The sequence below is a fragment of the Bos taurus genome, chromosome 9 (assembly GCF_002263795.3).
Source record: "Bos taurus isolate L1 Dominette 01449 registration number 42190680 breed Hereford chromosome 9, ARS-UCD2.0, whole genome shotgun sequence".
In the NCBI taxonomy this organism is placed as follows: Eukaryota; Metazoa; Chordata; class Mammalia; order Artiodactyla; family Bovidae; genus Bos; species Bos taurus.
The window spans coordinates 26,141,393-26,164,244 of record NC_037336.1 but is presented as its reverse complement, the minus strand read 5'-3'; the positions used below and the strand labels follow the sequence as shown (position 1 = coordinate 26,164,244).

At 39.3% G+C, this 22,852-nt stretch overlaps 1 protein-coding gene and 1 non-coding gene across 2 annotated transcripts in view; one reads left to right on the top strand and one right to left on the bottom strand.

The window, feature by feature from the left end:
- Positions 1–22,852, top strand: part of RNF217 (ring finger protein 217) — a 131,639-nt gene that overhangs the window by 74,484 nt on the left and 34,303 nt on the right. The window contains exons 2-3 of the mRNA XM_059890080.1: positions 4,247–4,480; positions 19,161–19,325. Coding sequence (XP_059746063.1) covers positions 4,247–4,480; positions 19,161–19,325 — 399 coding nt within the window. The remainder of the gene's footprint in view (positions 1–4,246; positions 4,481–19,160; positions 19,326–22,852) is intronic.
- TRNAG-GCC (transfer RNA glycine (anticodon GCC)) lies at positions 10,516–10,588 on the bottom strand. Its single transcript has one exon. It is a non-coding gene; the product is annotated as a tRNA-Gly (tRNA).

Here is a 22,852-nt window from a genome sequence, read left to right as displayed (position 1 = left end):
CAGTCCCCTGTCGTCTGCTGCCTGGATAACTGCAGTAGTCAAGTGCCACTGGTAGAAAGAACCAGAGGACCTCCTGCTCCCCTCTCTGGTCCAGTGTGTTCTCTGGGAAGAGCCAGGATGATCTCTTTGTAAAATTTAAGTCGGGGTATGTCACTCCTCACAAAACCAGTTGGCGATTCATAGTGAACTTAGAATAGGATCCACACTTCCGGTCACAGCCAGCAAGGCCTGCGTTTCTGGCTCACTTGGTACGTGTTTCAGTTGCTCAGTTCTGTTCCCTGCACACAGGCGCGACAGCACTTTCTGCCCTGGAGCCATGGTCCTTGTTTCCTTGGCCATTCAGTCCCTCCTGCAAGTTCTCTGCATGACCGGCCCTTTTGTTCTTAGCCATCACCTCTTCGGAGATATCTTCTTTGATGTGTAGTTGCTTCATAGGTAGACGGATTCCAGTCTACCTGATTCATTTAGTTGTTTATCATGTGTTTCCTCCAATAGAAGCCCTGTATCTCTTTCTCTCTTTGTCTTCTCATTTCCCCAGAATCCATCATAACAAACCAAACCTGTAAAAACCACTTTTAGTTGAAATCTAAGATGTGATACAGTTGTAGGATGCAGTGTTATATTATGTGTCTCTAAGAAAATTAAAATGATACTAATTAAACTTGGCACAGTGTTAAATACTATCAATTGTAAGATAGTCTTGACTTTTGAAATATTAAAATGTTGAAAAAAATGCATCTTTGAATTGCTGAATTATGTACCTTGTTGAATAAATAAGTGAATGTACTTTACTCAATCATGATTATTATTTTTTAGTGATCTTTTGAGGAAATAAATTCTGAAAAAATAGACATGTACAGGCCAGAGATTGCCTAGGTCATGAGTAGTGTTTTATTATGAAAAAGGGGATGTTAGTATGAAGAAGTATGAATAATGCTTGTATGAGTAATTGTTCCAACTGCCAATTATTATCTTACCAGCAATAATTCAAATTTTATGGGCCTCGAGTGGGCCAGGAAACTTGAATTCTCAACAGACACTTTGAGAGACTCATGCAGTCTGGAAGTAGATTCAGGCCCTGTGCTGTAAAAGGAGGGGAGACAAATAAAATAGGAGGTTGGGATTAACACATGCACACTACTATATATAAAAGAGTCAACAAGGGCCTACTGTATAGCACAGTAAATTCTACTCAATACTGTAATAACCTACATGGGAAAATAATCTGGAAAAGAATAGATATATGTATATGTGTAACTAAATTATTTTGCTCTACACCTGAAACTAACACTCCACTGTAAATCAATCATTCTTCTTGCATGCATGCTCAGGCGTGTCTCTTTGTGACTCCATGGACTGTAGCCCACCAGGCTCCTTTGTCCATGAAATTTTCCAGCCAAGAATACTGGAGTGGGTTGCCATTTCCTACTCCAGGGGACCTTCCCAACTCAGGATCAAACCTGCATCTCTTGCTTCTCCTGCATTAGCAGGCGGATTCTTTACCACTGTGCCACCTGGGAAGCCCAAATCAAATATATGCCAGTATAAAATAAAAATTAAAGAAAAACATGAAGGCTAATAAAAAGGGAAGAATACCAAAAAAAAAAGGAGGGAAGACAGAAAAGATGGGGACAGGCGTTGGAGAGTTGGTAGTGGGAGGATAATGGGACATTATCATATTGCTTCTGTTTAATAAAATATGAGATCATTTGGCTCAGTGTAGCAGGGTAGAGATTTTGGAGCTTTCAGAGAGAAGAGAAGGTATGAAGTAGGCAAAATGCAGAGGGTGCGAAGCAAAAGGAAACGGTTCTTTGGGAATGGAATAGACTTGCAGACAGATATTTGAGAAGCATGAAGAAGATGAGGCTTTGTTTGGACATCAGACAGTAGGTGTTGCAGTGTGATATGAACACCTGCTGCTGACGGGAACAAAAGGACCCACTCCCTTGAGCTGCTTGGATTGTCTGGTCCCTGTACTGCATTCCATTTCTTTAAGACCTGACTACCTGGGTGGCTGTGGAATTACTACTTCCATTGTTACTATTTATTTACTTAAATAAACTTAGAGGCAAGGGAGGGGAGGTTAAACATTGACCTGGGTGTAAAATATTCCAGCTCTTACTCCCGCAAGTATGCGGCTCCCCAGTAAGCAGGAGTCACTTGAGATGTACCAAGTGAACTCTTCTGTGTAGAATGAAGAGAAATTGTCTTTTCACATGCAAAAGACAGAAGTTTTCAATTTTCATAGGTGTCTACTTCAGACTCCTAAGGTGGCTTCATACTCTGCGCTCTTGTTCGGATCCCAGTTTATCTGCACAGCCTCTGACTTCAGCTATAACTTAAAATAATTTAATATAAAGCATAATTTGGGTTGTAATAACTAACAAGTATAATAATAAGATCTGATTGTAACTATAAGCAGACTCATCAAAAAAGTAGAAAAAATTGCTTTGGGCTAATACTTGAAAGCATCTCTGGACCATCTTTATACGATAGTAGCATAAGTGGAATGGCACCCCACTCTGGTACTCTTGCCTGGAAAAATCCCATGGACGGAGGAGCCTGGTGGGCTGCAGTCCATGAGGTCCCTAAGGGTCGGACACGACTGAGCAACTTTGCTTTCCCTTTTCACTTTCATGCACTGGAGAAGGAAATGGCAACCCACTCCAGTGTTCTTGCCTGGAGAATCCCAGGGACAGAGGAGCCTGGTAGGAGGCCATCTATGGGGTCGCACAGTCAGACACGACTGAAGTGACTTAGCAGCAGCAGCATAAGATGATACGGAAACTTATATTTCAACAGGTCAGTACTAATAAGGTGGCTTATCCAAAGTTAGATGTTTTTCATTATCAGTCTGGCTTATGTTCTTTACTGGTATTAAATATGTCGTTCCCAGGCATCCTATAGAGTGTAGCTTCTTACCTACCTTTCCTCGAGAGAAATAGCAAAGTTCAAAGTTACTGTGAACTTAGGGTCTTTGTTAATTGCTCATTATAGATGTTTTCTTTCCTCAGATCTGGTGACTTTTTCGCATTCCTCTCTCCATCGTAATCGTGGGCTTTTCTTATTAAGGTCAATGAGTTTCACCTTCTCAAAATGTCAAGTTCACCAAGTGAGAAAGAAATGGTTTGGGGTTGTTTTCCATTTAGAGCTTTCACTGCCTCCCTTTGCTACCCTAAGATGGGCAAAAAGAGACTATGATGCCAGGACTGTAAAGGGTTTTTGTTACTATTTATGGAAAACAAGCCCAAGTCATCCTTAAAAAGTAGTTTATTTTTTTTTAATCCTTTGAAACTTGTGTCCACACTTTGTACTTGAGTTTTATACTGTAATTTTTAATGCTAGCCATTTCTTGAGTTCTCTATCCAATAAATAGTAAATGTGTCATTCCAGTACATTCCCTCTCCCCTCTCCTAATCTAACTCTGTAGTTCTTTAAAGGAGTTCATTTTATAAATTACTTCAGAAGCAGCCAGATCTCAGAGGGATTTTTTTTTTACAGTTTTATGATTGGTTTAATTTTCTTAGTTGTGCGTATGATTCTCATGACATGGGAACAGTTATATGTTCTTTACCTGGGAAAGTCAGGGGAAAGGGTTTTTTCTTTTTAGCAATAATTTTTAGACTACTGGATGTTGCATATATAAGTAAAATTCTATTTTCTTTTGGTCTTCTTAAAGTTAAATGTGCCCTAAGTCTAGTGCTGAGTAAGGCTATGCCACCTGGTGGCTATTGATCCCTGGGTCTGGAATCAATATCCCTGGAGAAGGAAATGGCAACCCACTCCAGGATTCTTGCCTGGGAAATCCTGTGGACAGAGGAGGCTGGCAGGAACTTTGTAGTAAGGTTGAAAAATCTGAAACACCTTTTCATCCAAGCTGTTCTTTTATTTGGCTCATTGTCTGAATGCTGTCTCATCCTGCAGGTTGCAGAGGATTGAATGATAATTTGCTTCCCAGGTGAGCCTGTGATGTAGGCCCATTCCAGTTCTCATATTTGATAATCATTATATTTAATGATAGAGAATGCTTAAATGCCCTATCAGTCATTTTGGAGACATTATATAGTAATTATTTGGTATCACCTGACAGGTACCAAAGTGATTATCATTTATTTTGCTACAGAATCATGAAAAGTGACAGATAATCCTTTGCTATAATTATGAAATCAGCATTACCATATGCAAAAAGAAGAGAAATGTAATAACCAGGCCCTTTTCTTTCTCTCCCATTTGTTCTTTCACACAGGTACAGCTTGGCCAAGTGGAAATCAAATGCCCTATCACTGAGTGCTTTGAATTCCTGGAAGAAACAATGGTTGTCTATAACTTGACACATGAAGACTCCATCAAATACAAGTACTTCTTGGAACTTGGCCGTATTGATGCCAGCACCAAGCCATGTCCTCAGTGCAAGCACTTTACAACCTTCAAGAAAAAAGGACATATTCCCACCCCTTCCAGATCAGAAAGCAAATACAAAGTAAGCATGTTCACCAGAGTTGTGGGTTAGATGTCACATAAAGAGAGCAGCCAAGTTAGGCCAACTTGTGGTAGGCATTAAGTGGGCTTCCTTCCCCTATCGGAGTCCAAGGTGAGTGTACAACGGCTGTAATTCTGAAAAATGTGTGGTTTGGGGATGCTGCTAATAGGAGAGTACTCGTGAGGATTTAATTAAAGTTCTCCTTTGGCTTTAACCTGTTTAAAATTCACTCATAGCCAAATTAAAAGACTAATTTTTAAAGTAATTATCACTGCTGTTACTAAATATTAAATAAATGTGTGTTAGTTGCTCAGTCGTGTCCAACTCTTTGTGACCCCATGGACTGGAGCCTGCCAGGCTCCTCCATCCATGGAATTTTCTAGGCAAGAATACTGGGGTGGGTTGCCATTCTCTTCTCCAGGGGATCTTCCCGACCCAGGGATCAAACCCAGGTCTCCTGCATTGCAGGCAGATGCTTTACCGTCTGAGATGTTTTTCAGTGGACCCAATGTGAATCTATCTGTAATAAGTAAAATAGTGTAATATGCTATTTATTCATTTATTCAGCAAATACAAAATGCCAGTATATGCTGGGCAGTGTGCTAAGTTTGGGGGATTCCGTGGCAAACGTGACATAGTCCTTGCTCAAAAGATGTCTAAGGAAGGTGAGAGAGTCATATGTTCTAAAATGATAGTGCAGTATGAGTAGTCATAAGGGGGAAAGGCGGGGATGGGATGCATTGGGAGATTGGGATTAGCATATGTACAAAATAGGCAACTAATGTGAACCTACTGTGTAGCACAGAGAAGTTTATTCCATGCTCTGTGATGACCTAGATGGGAAGGAAATCCAAAAAAGGAGGGGATGTATGTGTAGGTACAGCTGATATAAACTAACACAACTCTCCTCCAGTGAAAACTTAAAAAAATAATACGAGTAGTCATAAAACAAAAACTTGAAACCCAGTAGACTTGTGCTTTGAGAACACCGACAGAAGACGGGGGCTGGCATGTCAGGAAAGGCTTCCTGGAGAAGATGCGGTTCTCCAGGCAGATAAACAGGGGAGATCATTTCAGAGCAAGGGAGGAGTAAGTGCCAGGCCCAGAGGCGGAGGCAGGCTTGCTGAAAGTAAGTGCTTGGTAGAACTAGTGGAAAGAGAATAAGAACAGACAGCAGCTCAGGTATTTAAGAGCAGATCATGTTGAGTCTTTCACCCTGTAACTCAGGCTTGAATTTAAGTCTGCTGGCGTTACAGAAAGGTCATTCTGGCAGCATACGGAAGATATCAGAAGAGGGCAAGACTGAAGGCAGGGAACACAGCAACAACAGCAGGAGCAACCCTTGCCCCACTGCCCTGACTGTACCCTGGAATCTCCCAGGGTCAGGCACACCAGTTCTCAGTCCCTAAACCCTCCCAAACAACTGTCTTCCAAATTTTTGAACCTCACCAAGTGGCTCTAATAGGCAGCAGAACTGGGAACCTTGGCAATAAGTGAAGCAGAAGTAAATACAAACTAAATGTTGTTGATCAGGAAGCAGTTAAAAGTCTTGGTAATAGGTGAGAGATGAAAATCTCAAAATAAAGTGAAACTCTTTTTTTTATATTTTATATTTTTTATATATTTTATTAAGCAGTTCAAGAAAACTAAAGCTAGTACAGATTTGAGGGATGGTTATTATTGTTTTTCTTAATTAATTTTATAGAAGAGATGATCTATAACAGAAGTGGTAAATAATCCCCCTGTTCTATACTCTACAGAGTTCTAGGGATAATTCAAATAATTTCTGAAGCAGTGATTTTTTACCACTTAGTACAGTGTTTTATATGGAGAAGGAAATGGCAACCCACTCCAGAATTCTTGCCTGGGAAATCCCATAGATAGAAGAGGCTGCGACGCTACAGTCCGTGAGGTCTCAAGAGTTAGACACAACTTAGTGACTAAACCAGCACCACCCACAGTGTTCACATAGCATTTTCATCATTAAACTCCAGGTTCTCACATTTGCATTAACTACCTGATTTACATGCCCATACCTGCCTGGATCATATGAGTAAAGAGAACACAGACATGGATACTCTAGCAAAGGAACTGTGACATTAATGATTACAGTATGGCACCCTAAACTGATCCCATTTTTGGGGATTAACCAGTGGTTATTTGTTAGGTTGACTGAATTTTTTAAAATTCAGTTTTCCTAATAACAGAATCCAAATTGGTATAATTTGTCATAATTTCAAGAGTAGTGAATTCAAGTATTTGAATGCAATAAATTGAGTCATGAGGCAACAGAAACAGAGAAAAGCTTACTGCTAATATCTAACATGTTTGAGCAATGTAAAATCTCTTCATAATATTCCTTAGAGTCCGTATTGTGTTTTGCATATATTGATGAAACCCTTAGAATAGATATTTCAGTATTCTTTCTGAGTCAAGTCATATTAATAATATCCTGATCCAAGATGTCATTCTTTGAGGATTGATTGTAGTTTCTGCTGTCAGTTCAGAGGCACTTAACATCTAAGGTTAAAATTGCTTCAAAATATTATGGCTATTTTATACCAGGAAATACTTTAGTGGATTCCCAGATGGCTCAGTGGTAAAGAATCCGCCTGCCATTGCAGGAGACAGATTTGATCCCTGGGTCGGGAAGATCACTTGGAGTAGGAAATGGCAACCCACTCCAGCATTCTTGCCTGGAAAATTCCATGGATAGAGGAGCCTGGTGGGCTATAGTCTGTGGGGGTCACAAAGAGTCAGACACGATTGAGTATGCACGCATATACTTTTAGTATATCACACATGTTACGTCATTTGAATATTCCATTTAAATAGGTTTTTGTAAGTTTTTTGTACTCTGCAGATGGAAAAAGGATAAACAGACTATATCAACAAGCAGGAACAAGAATTCTTAAGGGCCAGCTTATCTTTCCAGGCCCTCACTCAACATCTTTTGGCAACAGTTCAGTAAATAGAGCTTTTCATTATGTTCTGAACTCCACAAAATTATTATTATATGAAATAGAACAAGCACATTCCTGAATTGAGAAACTTACGTTGAGACAACCTTGCCTGTGGACAAATCCAGTCTTTCTCATTCCTAGCATTTGTCTTCTCACCCCTGAAACTCACGAGGCCAAGAAGTTTTACCATTCCACTTCTATGAGATTGATTTCACTTGCCATTTAGAAATCTAATTTCTAACCTAAACAGTTTCTATAATTCATTAATGCGGCTCCAAATGCATGTTAATACAAAGAACTAGTTAGCTTGGAGAAAATTTAAATGGCTGGGCTGTAACGTGCTCAGGCGACGCCTGGAGACAGGCACATCACCAGCACCTGAAGGTTTTCTCCATGGCAATTATCATCCGGGATTTTATGGTGTGTTTGTGTGGTTATTTGCTTAAAGTCTCTCCCACTGGTCTCTAGGAGACCAGGTCCAGACTTGCTTACTGCTGATAACCTGTGTCAAGCACTCTATCTGATATTCTCTCAAAATACATTTCATGAGGGAACTAATCAATGGGCCAGTGCATAAATAATAATGTGTACTGTAATAAATGTGGGTGGAAAATGCTGAGCGTGTAAGAGAAGAAAGGGCAGGAGAGGTTGGGAAAGCTTCATTAAAGGGCAAACGCATTAAGCGAAACCTTGAAATATTGAATTTGCTATGCTGGAAAAGATGGGTCAGAGCACAGGCTTCAAACCAGATTTAAATTCTCAGCCTGCCACATGCTAGCTCTATAACCCTAATAACAGCTTCTGCATCTTTTACTGGTGGTAGAAATAATACCTGTCATAAGAGTGTAATAAGGATTAAATAAGATCACACATATAAAGTGCATAGCACCATGTCTGATATAGCCTAAGTGCTCAACACATGCTAGAATTAGTATGCTTATTATCATTATTAGGAAAAGTCAGCAGAACAACCTGGGTTATTAGGGAGGTGACGGAGGAGTCAAAAAGAATAGAGGTGGAATAAAAGATTGGGTGACTGATGGATGGTCAGAGTGAAAGGGGGATGAAACGGACTTTAAGTTCTTTTTTTTTTTTTAATTTTATTTTATTTTTAAATTTTACATAATTGTATTAGTTTTGCCAAATATCAAAATGAATCCACCACAGGTATAAGTCCTTTGAGTTTAAAGAACCTTTGAAGCATCAGAGATGTCCAGGAGGCTTGGATCTAATGCTAGGAGTGATCTGATGGAAATCATTAATATTTGGGAAGAGGAGGAGGTCACTGAATTCACAGAAATGAAAACTATATGTTTGGGAGGTAAAAAGTTAGTTTCTCATGGGAAAGAATAGAGGATTGCAAATAATTTAAATATACTTACTTTACTCCTAGGAGTTTTACTGAGGTACGGGCAATTCTGGGTTTCCTTCTTATTTCCAAGTGTAGACCAAGAAATGATTCTCCTTTTCACATTATTTGGAGTAAGTTGAAGAACATGCATAAATCAACAAGGGAACATTTTGGAAATAATCCTTTTTATGGTTTCCTTGAGGCAAAACTCACAGTCATCCCCACTCTTCTTCCCGCAAATACTAAGCTGAACCTTGATAATTCACGGAATGGTGCTTTGACTCATCATAAGATGAAAAAAGCCAATAAAACATCCTGGGGAAACTCCCTCTGTATTCTTACCTTATGTCTTATGCATTACTTTCCCTCTTGTAACTATAAATCTTCTGGTTAGAAGTCACAGTTCATAAAACTGCACAAATACATTATTTCTTCATGTGAGAGAGAACTTTTCTAAGATCTTTACGAATGTAATCAAGTCAATGGGTCTGTTGCTCCTAACTGATAGACTTTAAAATATGCGTAAGTGAAAGGCTGGAATTCTGGTACTACCCAACTTACTTTCTTCCTGTGTCTGTTATTCAGTCTCCAATGACCTGTCCTATACTCCAGAAAGATGCCTCTTTGGCATCTTTTGGACTGCTTCTCCACGCTTCCTTAGCATCTCAATTTCTGTTTGGGTTCAGCCAAGGGTTGGCATTGGCAGGGAAGGAGAGAGTGGAAAGAGAGCATAGTGCATGCATTATTCTGTCCATGGGATTTCCCAGGCAAGAATACTGGAGTGGGTTGCCTTTTCCTTCTCCAGAGGATCTTTCCAACCCAGGGATCGAATCTGAATGACCTGCAATGCAGACAAGTCTCCTGCATTGTAGGTGGATTCTTTACCAACTGAGCCACTAGGGAAGGCCCATTCCCTTCCTGCTTCAGTGCAAAGCTTTAGCAGAGCTGTGTCCCTCCATGACTGTGGCTTCCCTCTAGAGGGTGCTCCCCTGCCCCCTCCCATGTTTCTAATGCTCACTAGGCTCCAGAAAATTCATCCCTTGTCTCTTTGGCCCTAGAAGAGGCAATGACTTCCTACTACTTGAGCTTCTAGGGACCTGCCAGTCTTTTGTTCAAATCCACCTGCACCTCTTCAGTCATACTTCTGATAAACAATTTTCATATATATATACATAGATTAAAAAGTCAATAAAATGTGCTTAAGCTTCCTTCTAGTAAAGACAGTCTGAGAATTTTTTTTTCCATCTGTAAAAATGTTTACAGCTTTCCTGTGGAAGTGCAGTTAGTGCTGCTCTGCTCCTCAGTTTTCCCTCGACACCATCACTTTAAATTGACAGTGTTTACAAATTGAGAGTCAGCTTGTGCATCATCAGCCTGGCAAGATCAGTTTAGCTCATGACACACTGAATTCTCTTGGCAGTAATGCATCATGAATGTCAGGAGCTGAGAGAAAACAAGTGTAGTTTCTTAAATGATTGTTGCTAGCATAGCTTTGTGAGGGAGATAAAGATGGCATTCTTGATTCTGGTTTGAAGAAGCCATTTGTAGGGAGGGATCAGTTAGGAGGTTGGGAGTAACGTAGACACACTGAGCGAGTGAAGTCGCTCAGTCGTGTCCAACTCTTTGTGACCCCATGGACTGTAACCTGTCAGGCTCCTCTGACCATGGGATTTTCCAGGCAAGAATACTGGAGTGGGTTGTCTTTTCCTTCTCCAGGGGATCTTCCCGACCCAGGGATCGAACCCGGGTCTCCTGCATGGCAGGCAGATGCTTTACCATCTGAGCCACCAGGAAGCTGGTATAGACACACTACTATATATAAAGTAGATAATCAACAAGGACCTACTGTATAGCATAGGGAACTCTACTTAATATTCTGGAATAACCTAAATGGTAAAAGAATCTGAAGAAGAACGTGTGTGTGCTCAGTCACTTCAGTCGTGTCCGAATCTTTGCAACCCAGTAGACAGTAGCCCACAAGGCTCCTCCGTCCATGGGATTCTCCAGATGTGAATACTGGAGTGGGTTGCCGTGCCCTCCTCCAGGGGATCTTCCAGACCCAGGGATCAAACCTGTCTCTCCTGTGTCTCCTACGTTGGCAGGTGGGTCCTTTTCCACTGGCACTAACTGGGAAACCCCTTAAGAAGAACAGATGTATACGTATAACTGAATCACTTTGTTGTACACCTGAAATTAATACAATATTATAAGTCAACTAAATTCTTTAAAACAGGAAAGCCATCGTAAACAGAGCGTGTTATGTATGTGTCCACTGAAAAAATGTGTCATGCTCAATTACAATGCAAGACGTAATAATTTTATTAGAATGCATTTGTACTTCTAGTTTCTAATGAGGTGCTTTGCTGAAATTGTTCTTTGTTTCCTTTCTTGATGCATAAATTAGCCATAATATTTTACAGAGCCTTTCCTTGTGCATGAAACTTCTAACAACAAAAGCCAAATATTGAAATTCATTTGAAATTTTAGCCTACATCTGACCTTAAAAAAGAAAAAAAAAAACTACAGTAATTTTAATATTAGAGGCTCATGGCTTCTGTGAATTGACCTGCCATAGGATTGAGAACTGTTTGTTTTTCTCACTTTATCATATCACCCCTTGGATTTTTAGCACAAGAGACAAGTGAAGAATCATTTCTTTTTGATGACCTGCTGAATAGTGGGTAAGCCAAGTCTGGTGTTCATTATAAAATGTTCTGTAAGATGTTAGGACTGTACATTTCTCACCTACTTTATTCTGTATTCCTGCTGCTGCTGCTGCTACTGCTAAGTCGCTTCACTCGTGTCCAACTCTGTGCGACCCCATAGATGGCAGCCCACCAGGCTCCCCCGTCCCTGGGATTCTCCAGGCAAGAATACTGAAGTGGGTTGCCATTTCCTTCTCCAATGCATGAAAGTGAAAAGTGAAAGTGAAGTCGCTCAGTCGTGGCCAACTGGCAGCAACCCCATGGACTGCAGCCTACCAGGCTCCTCTGTCCATGGGATTTGCCAGGCAAGAGTACTGGAGTGGGGTGCCATTGCCTTCTCCGATTCTGTATTCCTACCTTGCCATATTTACCCATTCAGAACTGTAAGGCAGTGGTCCCCAACCTTTTTGGCAGCAGGGACTGATTTCGTGGAAGATAATTTTTCCATGGACCAGGGAGAGGTGGGTGTTTCAAGGGCATTACATTTTATGTGCAACTCCACCTCAAGTCATCAGGATTTAGATCCCAGAGGCTGGTAGCCTTTGCTATAAGGGAACCCCATGCATTAGTCTGTGTGTGTCAAAGTGTAAAAGTGCTAGTCGTTCAGTCATGTCTGATTCTTTGTGACCCCATGGATTGTAGCCCACAAGTCTCCTCTGTCCATGGAATTCTCCAGGCAAGAATACTGGAGTGGGTAGCCATTCCCTTCTCCATGGGATCTTCCCCATCCAGGGATCAAACCCAGGTTGCCTACATTGCAGGTAATTCTTTACCATCTGAGCTACCCTGTATAGCTCCACCTCAGGTCATCAGACATTAGATCCCAGAGACGGGGGCCTTTGCTGTAACGGAATCCCATGCATTAGTCTACATGTGCATAAATCCTCTCTACAAAATGCCTACCAAGTGACCATTCAGACACTGAAGGCTTCCATTGTCAGGGAGCCTGCTAGTTGTAGAATCCGTTTTGAAAGATTCATTGTTACCTTCCGTTTTGAAAGATTCATTGTTACCTTCAGGCTGAGATCTCTTTCTCCTGCTTCACCTGTTGGTCACAGAGAAAACTCCCATTTTCTCATGTACACTCTCTACTTAGATGGCCCTCTTGCTGCTTCCGCTGGTATCTCTGTGAGAGGTTAGTCTTTTGTGTTGTCTTCCGAGCAGGGTGTCCTTTTGAAAACTGGATGATGTCATCCTACTGTGGCTAGGGAGTTTGGGTTTATACAAATTGGAGCAGAATCTTCCAGGACTTCATATTCATCTATGAAGAGATGGGTCCTCATAGACTCAGATACTCTACTGGGTCTTGCTTTCTAGGTTTAGAGGAAGAGTCTATAAATGCTTAAAGATGTTTCCAGGCAAGACGGATTAGTATAGAACAGTGATTCTCAAAGAAAGGAGGAAGGACTCTCTTCAAAGGACAGAATCCCTATTCCCAAGTTCCAATATCCTGTCCTAGAAAAGCTTGCCTCTCAGTTAAAAACAGAAGTTAGTATTGAAGTGAATGTGGGTACATGCATGCTAAGTCACTTCAGCTGTGTCCGATTCTTTGCGACCCTAGGACCATAGCCCATCAGGCTCCTCTGTCTGTAGGATTTTTCCAGGCAAGGATACTGGAGTAAGTTGCTATACCCTCCTCCAGGGGATCTTCCCAACCCAGGGATCGAACCCCAGTCTGTTATGTCTGCCTGCATTGGTAGGCAGGTTCTTTACCATTAGCTCCACCTATTGTGCAATAAATTTGTGTGTTGCTTATGTAAAAGGAGCCTGGAAACCAATAAAAGGTAGTGTGATTTATATGAATAAACACCAGCTCCATTTAGGTTATCTTGTCATGTGTTATTCTGCATTTTTGTCCTTATTTGGTCCCCAACCCTTAGGAAAGTTTCCCTTTCATTTTCCAGTTTAGTTTAAGCTATATTGTGAGAAATTTAGGGAAGGGTCACTTGGCCACGTTTGGACCATGTTCAAGGAGCAGTGCCTCCTGGAGCTATGTATTATTGGCACTGCATTCAGGGTGAGAATCCCAAGTAGCAGGTAAAATCTGAGGGATTAAAAATCAAAGCAAGAAGTCAAGTCATCTTCCCGTGTGGAGACCCTTCCCCCCACTGCCACCCTTGCTGTTAGATTTGATCTTAAAAGGAAACAGATTGCGGTTCCTTGAAAGCATTTAAAGCCATGCGTTGGAGACTTCTTTTCTCCTCTCTGTAATACTCAGCACCTCCTCACAATCTCCTCTTTGAGAAAACCACTTTAAGCTGTTATGGAACTTTTTCACTAGTGGTAAAGAACACGCCTGCAAATACAGGAGACTCAAGAGTTGTGGATTCAATCCCTGGCTTGAGGAGATCCCCTGGAGAAGGGTATGGTTACCCGCTCCAGTATTCTTGTCTGGAGAATCCCATGGGCAGAGGAGCCTGGCAGGCTATGGTCCATGGGGTCACAAAGAGTCAGACACTACTGAAGGGACTTTTATAATTATGAGATGTCGCAATTATTTACATATATATTGATTAGTTTCTTTCGGACGCTCTAGTCTGACATCCGTAAGTTATATATGGTTCATCTGAGAAGTTTCTGGACCACCACGTTGGGAGTATAGGAACCTTAATGTAAGGCTGATTGATCTCTGTTTCTCGGGCACGTTGGCGAGATTCAGGGCTGACCCAGATAAAGCGGTTCTCCTTTTCGGGTTCCATGCGAGCGCTTGCTGTTTCCCCATGCACTGTTTGCTCAGGCCTCGACGGCAGCTCAGGTTGGGCTCTCTGCCTGCACTGTGGTCCCATGACTTTTCCCAGGGACACCCCACTCGTCTTTCAAGGCCTTATTCTTTCTGGCTTCTGCCCTTTGGCCCTTCCTTGAGGCAGTTTTCCCATGGCTCCCACTTGTCCAGGCTTCCACTCCAGTAGTTGTCACATGATTTTATAGCTTTTTAGGTTGATATTTTTCTGCATTCAGTAATTTTTTTGAGGATAATATTCCATTCTTTCTGATATGTCTAAAATTAATGCACTCAGTATCTGTTATTTGAAGGTGCTTAGTAAGTATTTGTTGAATGGAAAATGAATTTTGGAGTGTTTTATTATTATTTGTCTTAATCTGAAGTTCTGTTAATAATAAAGCAAATTCTTCTTGGAAAACCAAGTTAATTCATATTGGCCATGCCACATTTATACATGGATGTTGTCTAATATTTTGAGTTTGATAAGTAAGGATTTTATGATTTGCTTAAAATAATTATGTATATAGGACTGTATAGTATTTCATGAACAAAAAAACTTTTCTAGGATGTTCTTTGGTTTTTAATTTTGTATTTATTTTGTGGGTTATTTCTTTATTGGCATGACGAACTGTTAAGAGAAAATACAGTTTGCTTACAACAAGTGGGTTGGTTTAATTTGTCCTCAGAGCGTCATTGTAGCCCAAGATTCTAGAAAAGCTAAGGAAATTCAAAAGTAAAAAATGTAATATAAGGTTCTTTTATATTTCATGGATTATAGAACAAGTTAATGAAGATTCCTATCTCTGATAGCTTTTACTTTTGAAACTTGTAGCCTTGCCTGTTGTAGAAGAGTCACACATTAATCATGATGTTTTGTAAAATGTCATGTGGATGATGTTTAGTAAACATCATTCAGTAATCTAAGATGCAATAATACCATCTCAGCCACTGGCTGTAAATTAGACACGTTGGTTTTTCTTGGAATTCATGTGATGTTAGCCAATGTGCAATACTTGCTCTGTGCAAAATCATTCATTTTACAAAGAACTTACTCAAGTGCCTACCATGTGCCAGAAGTTCTGTGTTACTTAACTCAGGAAATACAGAATGAATGAGAAGTCAGCCTTTGCCCTCTGTGAACTTGTAGCCTGTTAGGGAGATTAGACAGCTACATGTTTAATGTAAATTCTACAAGATACCAAAACTGGTTGGGAGAAATAGGGAAGACATCCTGAAGCAAATAGCATTTGATCTAGTAAAGGTTTCAATAGATTGTGTTCATTGGATTTTTTCCAGTTACGAGAAGCAGGGCTATGCTCTCAAGCTCCATCATGTAATGTATTTTAGTATAAAGCTGCAGGGAAGTAGGAAGGGCAAGAAAGCGGTCCTAGCTGCCACCCGTACGGGCCTCATGGAGAGTTGGACCCTGGCCCTGGGAGCATGAGAGCCCCTCAGTTGTGTTACTAGAAGTGAATGTCTGTTGTTCCCATCTCCAGTGATCTGTGCTGTGGTCACTCAGCTTTTCTCTGTCTTTGCCTATATAGCAAAGGCAGAGTGCTTGTGTATGTATCCCTGTTTCTCTCCTCAAGAAAAAAAAAAATCTGTCTTGGCTAATCTCTGTTCACCAAGGAGCATGCTTTGCACAAAGCTTCTGCCTGCAGCCTCATAGATTGCTTGCCATCAAGCAGACCCCTGCTTTTAGCTTAGGGACTCATTCCTGGTGTGATCAGGTGTGGCCACTGCGATGGGGTCAGTCCTTCAGAGCTGTGCTTCTCAAACTTTAACGTGGGGACCTTGTGAAATCACAGGCTGTGGTTTAGTAGGTCTGGGGTGAGACATCAATTTTTGTCGGCAACAAGCTCCCAGGTGATGCTCCACTACACTCTGAATAGCATGGATACAGCACGGTAACCTGTATGTGAATATAATTACTCAGAAGGCAGGCACTCCATGTGGGAAGTCTGTGATTATGGGATGGCATTTCATATGGAGGAAGATAGTGTTAATGTCTACAGGTATTTTGTATGAGTCCAACTTTGAGTATGGTTAAGGAAGACCCTGATGCTGGGAGGGATTGGGGGCAGGAGGAGAAGGGGACAACAGAGGATGAGATGGCTGGATGGCATCACCGACTTGATGGACACGAGTCTGGGTGAACTCTGGGAGTTGGTGATGGACAGGGAGGCCTGGCGTGCTGCGATTCATGGGGTCGCAAAGAGTCAGACACGACTGAGCGACTGAACTGAACTGAAGGTTGGAGTGAATAAGTCATCGTCAAACGAAAAAGTCAATCTTTAAACAATTTAGGCGCAGTCTTTGAATAACAAGGTGGTTGGGATTGCCTGTTAGTCCTTGTATTATTTTAATCCAAACTAAGTGAAGTGAAAGTCGCTCAGTCGTGTCAGACTCTTTGTGACCCCATGGACTCTAGTCCATGGAATTCTCCAGGCCAGAATACTGGAATGGGTAGCCTTTTCCTTCTCTAGGGGATCTTCCCAACCCAGGGATCAAACCAGGGTCTCCTGCATTGCAGGCAGATTCTTTATCAACTGAGCTATGAGGGAATCCAAAGTAAGGCAATAGTTATTTTCCTGTTTTCAGTGAGAGACAGTAAGCAGGCGGGTCTGAATTTAAGTTATTTATCTTCACTTGAGAACTTGGTGCAAAATTCCTTTCATAGTTTGCTGCCAAGTCTTTGTTGTCTGGCAGCAGGTTCTGCAGTGAAACTTAGTTGTTTATTGTGTGATGTTGGAAGCCAGAATCCTGGGGTGGACACCAAATACCTGATTCCTTATCATTCTGGTACCTTAGGAGAACCATATATTTCTAATTGTCTTCATTCGAGATCTGTAGATAAGATAATTCAGCATCAGTCATAAAGATCCTTGAGCCATTATAGTGTCTGACACCCTTTGAGTTAATCCCAGTTTCAAGGCACATGTTACAGTTATTCTTTGGCTATTCATTTCATAAATATAATCAAAGACTGGCATTAAAAACCAAGGTTTTTTTTTTTTAATTTAACAAAGGTAGAGTTCAGTAATTTAGAATTGTGTATGTCTAATAGAATATTCAAGCCCTCTGTCATAGTGGCAGAAGCAAGAGGTAAAGTGAGTCTTTTTTACTTCCCCATTTCATTCATTATATTAAAAAATTATATTCATATAGGCCCCATATGATATTTACATGTGTTCTTCATTGTTTTCAGTGATCATTTTACATTGTTTTATTACCTGGAGTTTACCTTCTTTGACTCAGTCTTCTTACTTTAGAAATAAATTAATTTAACTTTAATGATCAGAAAAGGCAAAAATGGTTATTTTAAATGACTAAAAAAATCGTCTTTTTAAAAAGTACAAGAGATTTCCTAATTTATCTGAGTAAAATCTTGAAAGAGATTTTCAAAATTAACCTTATATTTTTAGTGTTATAGAATTCTAATTTACTGATTAGATTAACCACATGACTTTCTTTGACTTTGACATTTTACTTTTCAATCATCAAAGTAAGAATGCTGTTTAGTATGAGGAAGTGTTTTAACACAATGGAAAGAATGCTGGCCTTGGAGTCACAATTTTACTTGCTCTGTGTCTCTGGGCAAGTTATTTAATCTCTGTGAGCATAAGTTTCCTCATCTGTAAACTTACGTTGTTCATACTGACTTTGGAGCATTAGTTTGTTGATAAAAATAAATAATGCATGTAATACAACAGTATAAACATTATCATATAACAGCATTTTAATAAATATACATGAAGATTTTTAAAAATTGATGACAAAATGCTGTTTTCTTTTGCCATCAAGTTAGAAGCAAAAGTATTTTTGTTGCTCATATTTGCACAGGAAGAACATTATCTATTTTGACATAGGTGCATGTTGCAGTGCTTAGAGTTATAACAGAAGAGTTGACTGTAACTGCCATTCAGTTACCCTGTAGATTGGAACCACTGTTTTCAAAAAAAGAAAGTAGCGACATTGTGTACAGTTTACCAAAAGACTTGCTAACTCATCTTCAAAGTATAATCAGTAAATTCACTCTTGCCCAGTGAAGTAAGAAGCAGGAGCACAGAGAATAGTCACTTACATTGTTTATAGTGACACATTTTATTAGTCACTTTAATCAAATAGAAAAGTCAAGTTATGCCCATACGTTTCTAGAGTGAGGACCAGAAATATGGTTTGAGAGTGGGATACTCATCGTTATTCAAAATGCAGAAAGTCAGATAAAATGTCTTTCTTGTCAAGAGGAAGACAGATATTTTTAAAACATGTATGTGCATTCTATACACCTCTGCATAGTGACCATGCAAAGATATCTTCTGATAGTTTCCCAGGTACAGGCCACAAGACCACCATACATTCAGTTTTCTAATAAGATCCTTCATATTATTTTTATGATTAATCTCCCTTATATGAATAGCAAACCAGGGATATCCATTATCATAGCAAATGCTGGTGTAGTGGTTCATTTGCTGGAGTGTTTTTTATTTGATGAAACATCTTGGGGGGGTGGGGCTTTGATTTTACAAAAGTGAATAAAGCCAAGAGCAATGGAAATGCCTGGGAAGCTGGTTCAAGGGCCAGGCAAGTTCCAGGGTGGTAGCCTGAGTAGGGATTTGGGGCATTTTGACCTTCAGATTTTACCTCTGTGCTTCAATTTGAGGGCTTTTCTTAAGGCCAAATTGATTTACAAAGCATCCCAAGTGTTTAGTTCTACTAGTCTACAGACAGCCAGATCATCCAGGCCAAAGCCGTTCTTTCCTCCTTTAATATAAGAATAGTCATATCTTACTGTAGTTTTGGTTTTATCCAGGGGGAGGTATTTTAAATTTGGACCAATTATAGCCTTTCAGCTAATTTCTCCAAGCATCACCATTCTTATCTTCTTAGACACTTTAAATATATCCACTAGTACTTAACATTACTTTTCCTTACACAGATCCAGTGCCCCACTTGCCAATTCGTCTGGTGTTTTAAGTGCCACTCTCCTTGGCATGAAGGTGTTAACTGCAAGGAGTACAAAAAAGGAGACAAACTGTTGCGTCACTGGGCCAGCGAAATTGAGCACGGGCAGCGGAATGCCCAGAAGTGTCCAAAGTGCAAGGTGAGACCACCGTTAGGAGGAAGGGGGTCACTGAACGATAATATTTACAATGTTGAAGTGATTCTATGTGTAACTTTCCTAATGCAGGCGTGGAGAAAAAGAATACTTGCTGTTTCATTTTAGAAGAGTAATTATATAGCTAAAATGAAGATTTTATATAGAAAAAATATATAGTGTATATTTTTATTCACATTATATTTCATTGTTTTGCTTTGTTTTTAATTTACATTTATTTATTTTAATTGGAGGCTAATTACTTTACAATATTGTATTGGTTTTGCCATACATCAACATGAATCCGCCACGGGTGTACACATATTCCCCATCCTGAACCCCCGTCCCACCTCCCTCCCCGTTCCATCCAGGCTGGTGCACTGGGTCATCCCAGTGCACCAGCCCCAAGCATCCTATATCGAACCTGGACTGGCGATAGTTCAAAATTTAAGGAGTCTACATGTAACTATGGGTCTTAAACTTCAAAATCCTTATTTTCCATTTAAAAATGGAAATTTATATATAGGAAAAAACTCATATAAAAAGTATATAAAGTATTATTTCTGGTTTACACTAGCAAACTACACTATAATCACTTCTCAATTAGGTAGGCTCTGAATCCTTGTAAGCCTTTGTTTTTGTTTGTTTCTCTCTGACATTGCTTATCATTTTAGGATTATATTAAACTGGCCATTTCCTTTTTTAGTAAATCTGGTGAGGGAGAAGCTAAAAGCTTCAGGTCTTTATGGATCCCATTTTTCAATTTTCTCTTGATAATCATGCAAATAATCAAGAGTCAGCAGGCGTTTGAGCAGAGACCTAGATGTTGAAAGTCAACTGTGCAGATAGCCAGGGAAAGGAATTTCTCCTATAGAGAAATCAGCACATAAATCCAGCCAGAAAACTTTGGATTTGATGCTTACCGGGTAGGGATCTGTTGAAGTTTTTCTCTTTCTAAAGCTCAATGCAGAAAATTATATGTGTATATATGTATATGTATACTCCACCATGTGTGGTTTTCATTTTTTGCCAAATTTATTTTTGAAAATCATGTCTAAACTGGGCCAAATTTTCTTTCAAGAATAATTTTGCCATTTCTTTCAGGAGAACTTAGCACCAAGGTAAAGGAAATTTGAATTATCAGAAAAATTTTAAAAATTAATCATGTGAACCCAACTTGAAGTAGTATAAGTATATTCTGAAGCTTATAGATGAAAATATACATGAAATATATAGATGAATATATATATATATATATATGCGCACAGATTGACTACACCAGTGTCACTAGTTTATATGTATATTAATAGTCAGTAAAGCATTGCCTAAAATAACATGTTGTGTTCTTAGCAACTGGAAGAAAATTTTGAAATAGTTTGGATGGCCTGGCCCTATTAAAAGTGGTATCTATGGATGTCTGAGTTTAAAAGCTTCCTTTGTTTGTCTGTAGAAGGCAAATCCATCTGCAGTTATCCCTTTGGTTTTAAGACGTTTCAGATTGCTGCATCGATTGCTCTGTACACTTATTTTTCACCCATTGAAGAACAATGGGAGAATGAGGCCTTTCCCCCTTCCTCCTGCCTTTTCAGTTTATTCAAAGCTACTGCTGCGTTTCAAACTAAATAAAGGCCAGTAGGAGTTCAGGAGCCCTGTTTAAGTCATTCTATTTGACACTTTGTTCATAATACTTTATATTTCTCTGAAAAGCTGTGAAACAGTTGCCAGTTGGCCTGGCTCACAGAATGTGTTCTCAATGAAGAATACTGCAACATTACATGTTAGGGATATTTGAGATAGTACATAAAAACATAACATTTGTTACTGTAATCCTTCCATCTAACATTAAATAGACTCTGATTTATTGAAAGAAAAAGCACCCAACTGTAAGGAATTTACTGAATGCGCTGACGGTTCCCCACAGTTTTAACAAATATAAACAGTTAAGAGAAATCATGGATGCTGGTTTTCTTTTGAAATAATAGCTAAAAAGTTGAGGTTTTAAAAGGAATTACCTTCTGATTAGAAGGGAAAGGGGCCGAGGAACCATGGAATGAGTTTACATTCATTCCATGTGGAGCGGAGAACCCACTTTCTGGTGAGATTCAGGTTCCATATGAAATCTGTGTCAGGTTACATCATATTTTATGACTTGTTTTGAATACAGATTGTTTTAGGTTTTTTGAAGCATGTGACTTTAAAATTTTGTATTTTCTTAATTCTGATTTTGTTGTTGTTGGGCCATAAATTTTATTTTTGCCCATGAAACCTCTCTAAGAGTAGAAATCCACAGGGAGAGATTACTCAGTGAATTAATACTTTTTTTTATGGGCCAAGGCTTTATTTTCCTAAATACTCTTTTAAGATTTGTAAGTGAAAACGGAAGATGCTAGGAGCTTATGAAAAAAATTTTCATATAGTGCTTCCAGTGAACAAAACAGTTATCATATATTTTCATATGAATATGTTTTTATTAATGATAATCAAGTGTGTTTAAAATTTTGTCGGGACCAAAGTATATTTATGTACCCCGCATGGGTATATTAGATTGATCCATAATTTTGATAATTATTTTGATTTTTAAGTGATTTTTTCCATAAAGGTCATGTAACATATGATAGAAATTTGAAAAATAGAGAAAAAGAATTCACGACTCTAGTATACTCACTATTAACATATCAGTGTCTTGTTGCTCTTTGATCTTTCCCCTATTTAAGTAACTTAAAAAAGAATCGTAATATGGGGATAATTTGATATCCCGTGTTTTTTTCCATTTAACTTTTCAAACCATTCTTAAGTTACTAAGTAGTTTTATAGCATGTATTAAGTGAAAGAAAGTGAAAGTGTTAGCTGTTCAGTCATGTCCGACTCTTTGCAACTCATGGACTGTAGCCTGCCAAGCTCCTCTGTCCATGGAATTCTCCAGGCAAGAATACTAAAGTGGGTTCCCATTCTCTTCTCCAGGGGATCTTCCCAACCCAGGGATCGAACCCAGGTCTTCTGCATTTCAGGCAGATTCTTTAGCATCTGAGCCACCAGGGAATCCCAACATTTATTAACTATGTAATATTTGCTTAAATATCCTCCACCTATTAGATACCAAAGCTGGTTTTGTTTGGGTTTGGAATTCTTTAAAAATATATCCCTATGTTATAATTTGTTAATGATATTCATCTGGAATATATATTTTTCCATATTTTGGACCTTTTCTTAAGATAGAATCACTAGGTTAAAGGACATCAATATATTCAATATTTGGTACATATTGCCAATTTGTTTTCCTAAAAGATTGAAACAATTTATCACCAGAATAGCTTGAAAAACTATTTCTGTATGATCATTTCTTATTTTTTAGCATTTCAAGTATTTTTAAATGCTTATTTAATAATTTAAATTTAAATAATTTAATAGCAAAATACTTTGTTCTTATATTTTGAATTGAGTATATTTTAAAAAAATATGTACTTTAAAAGAAAGCTGAACACATTTTCAGTCCCTTTTACCCAATACTTTGGGGCAAACCAGTTTAAAGCCAG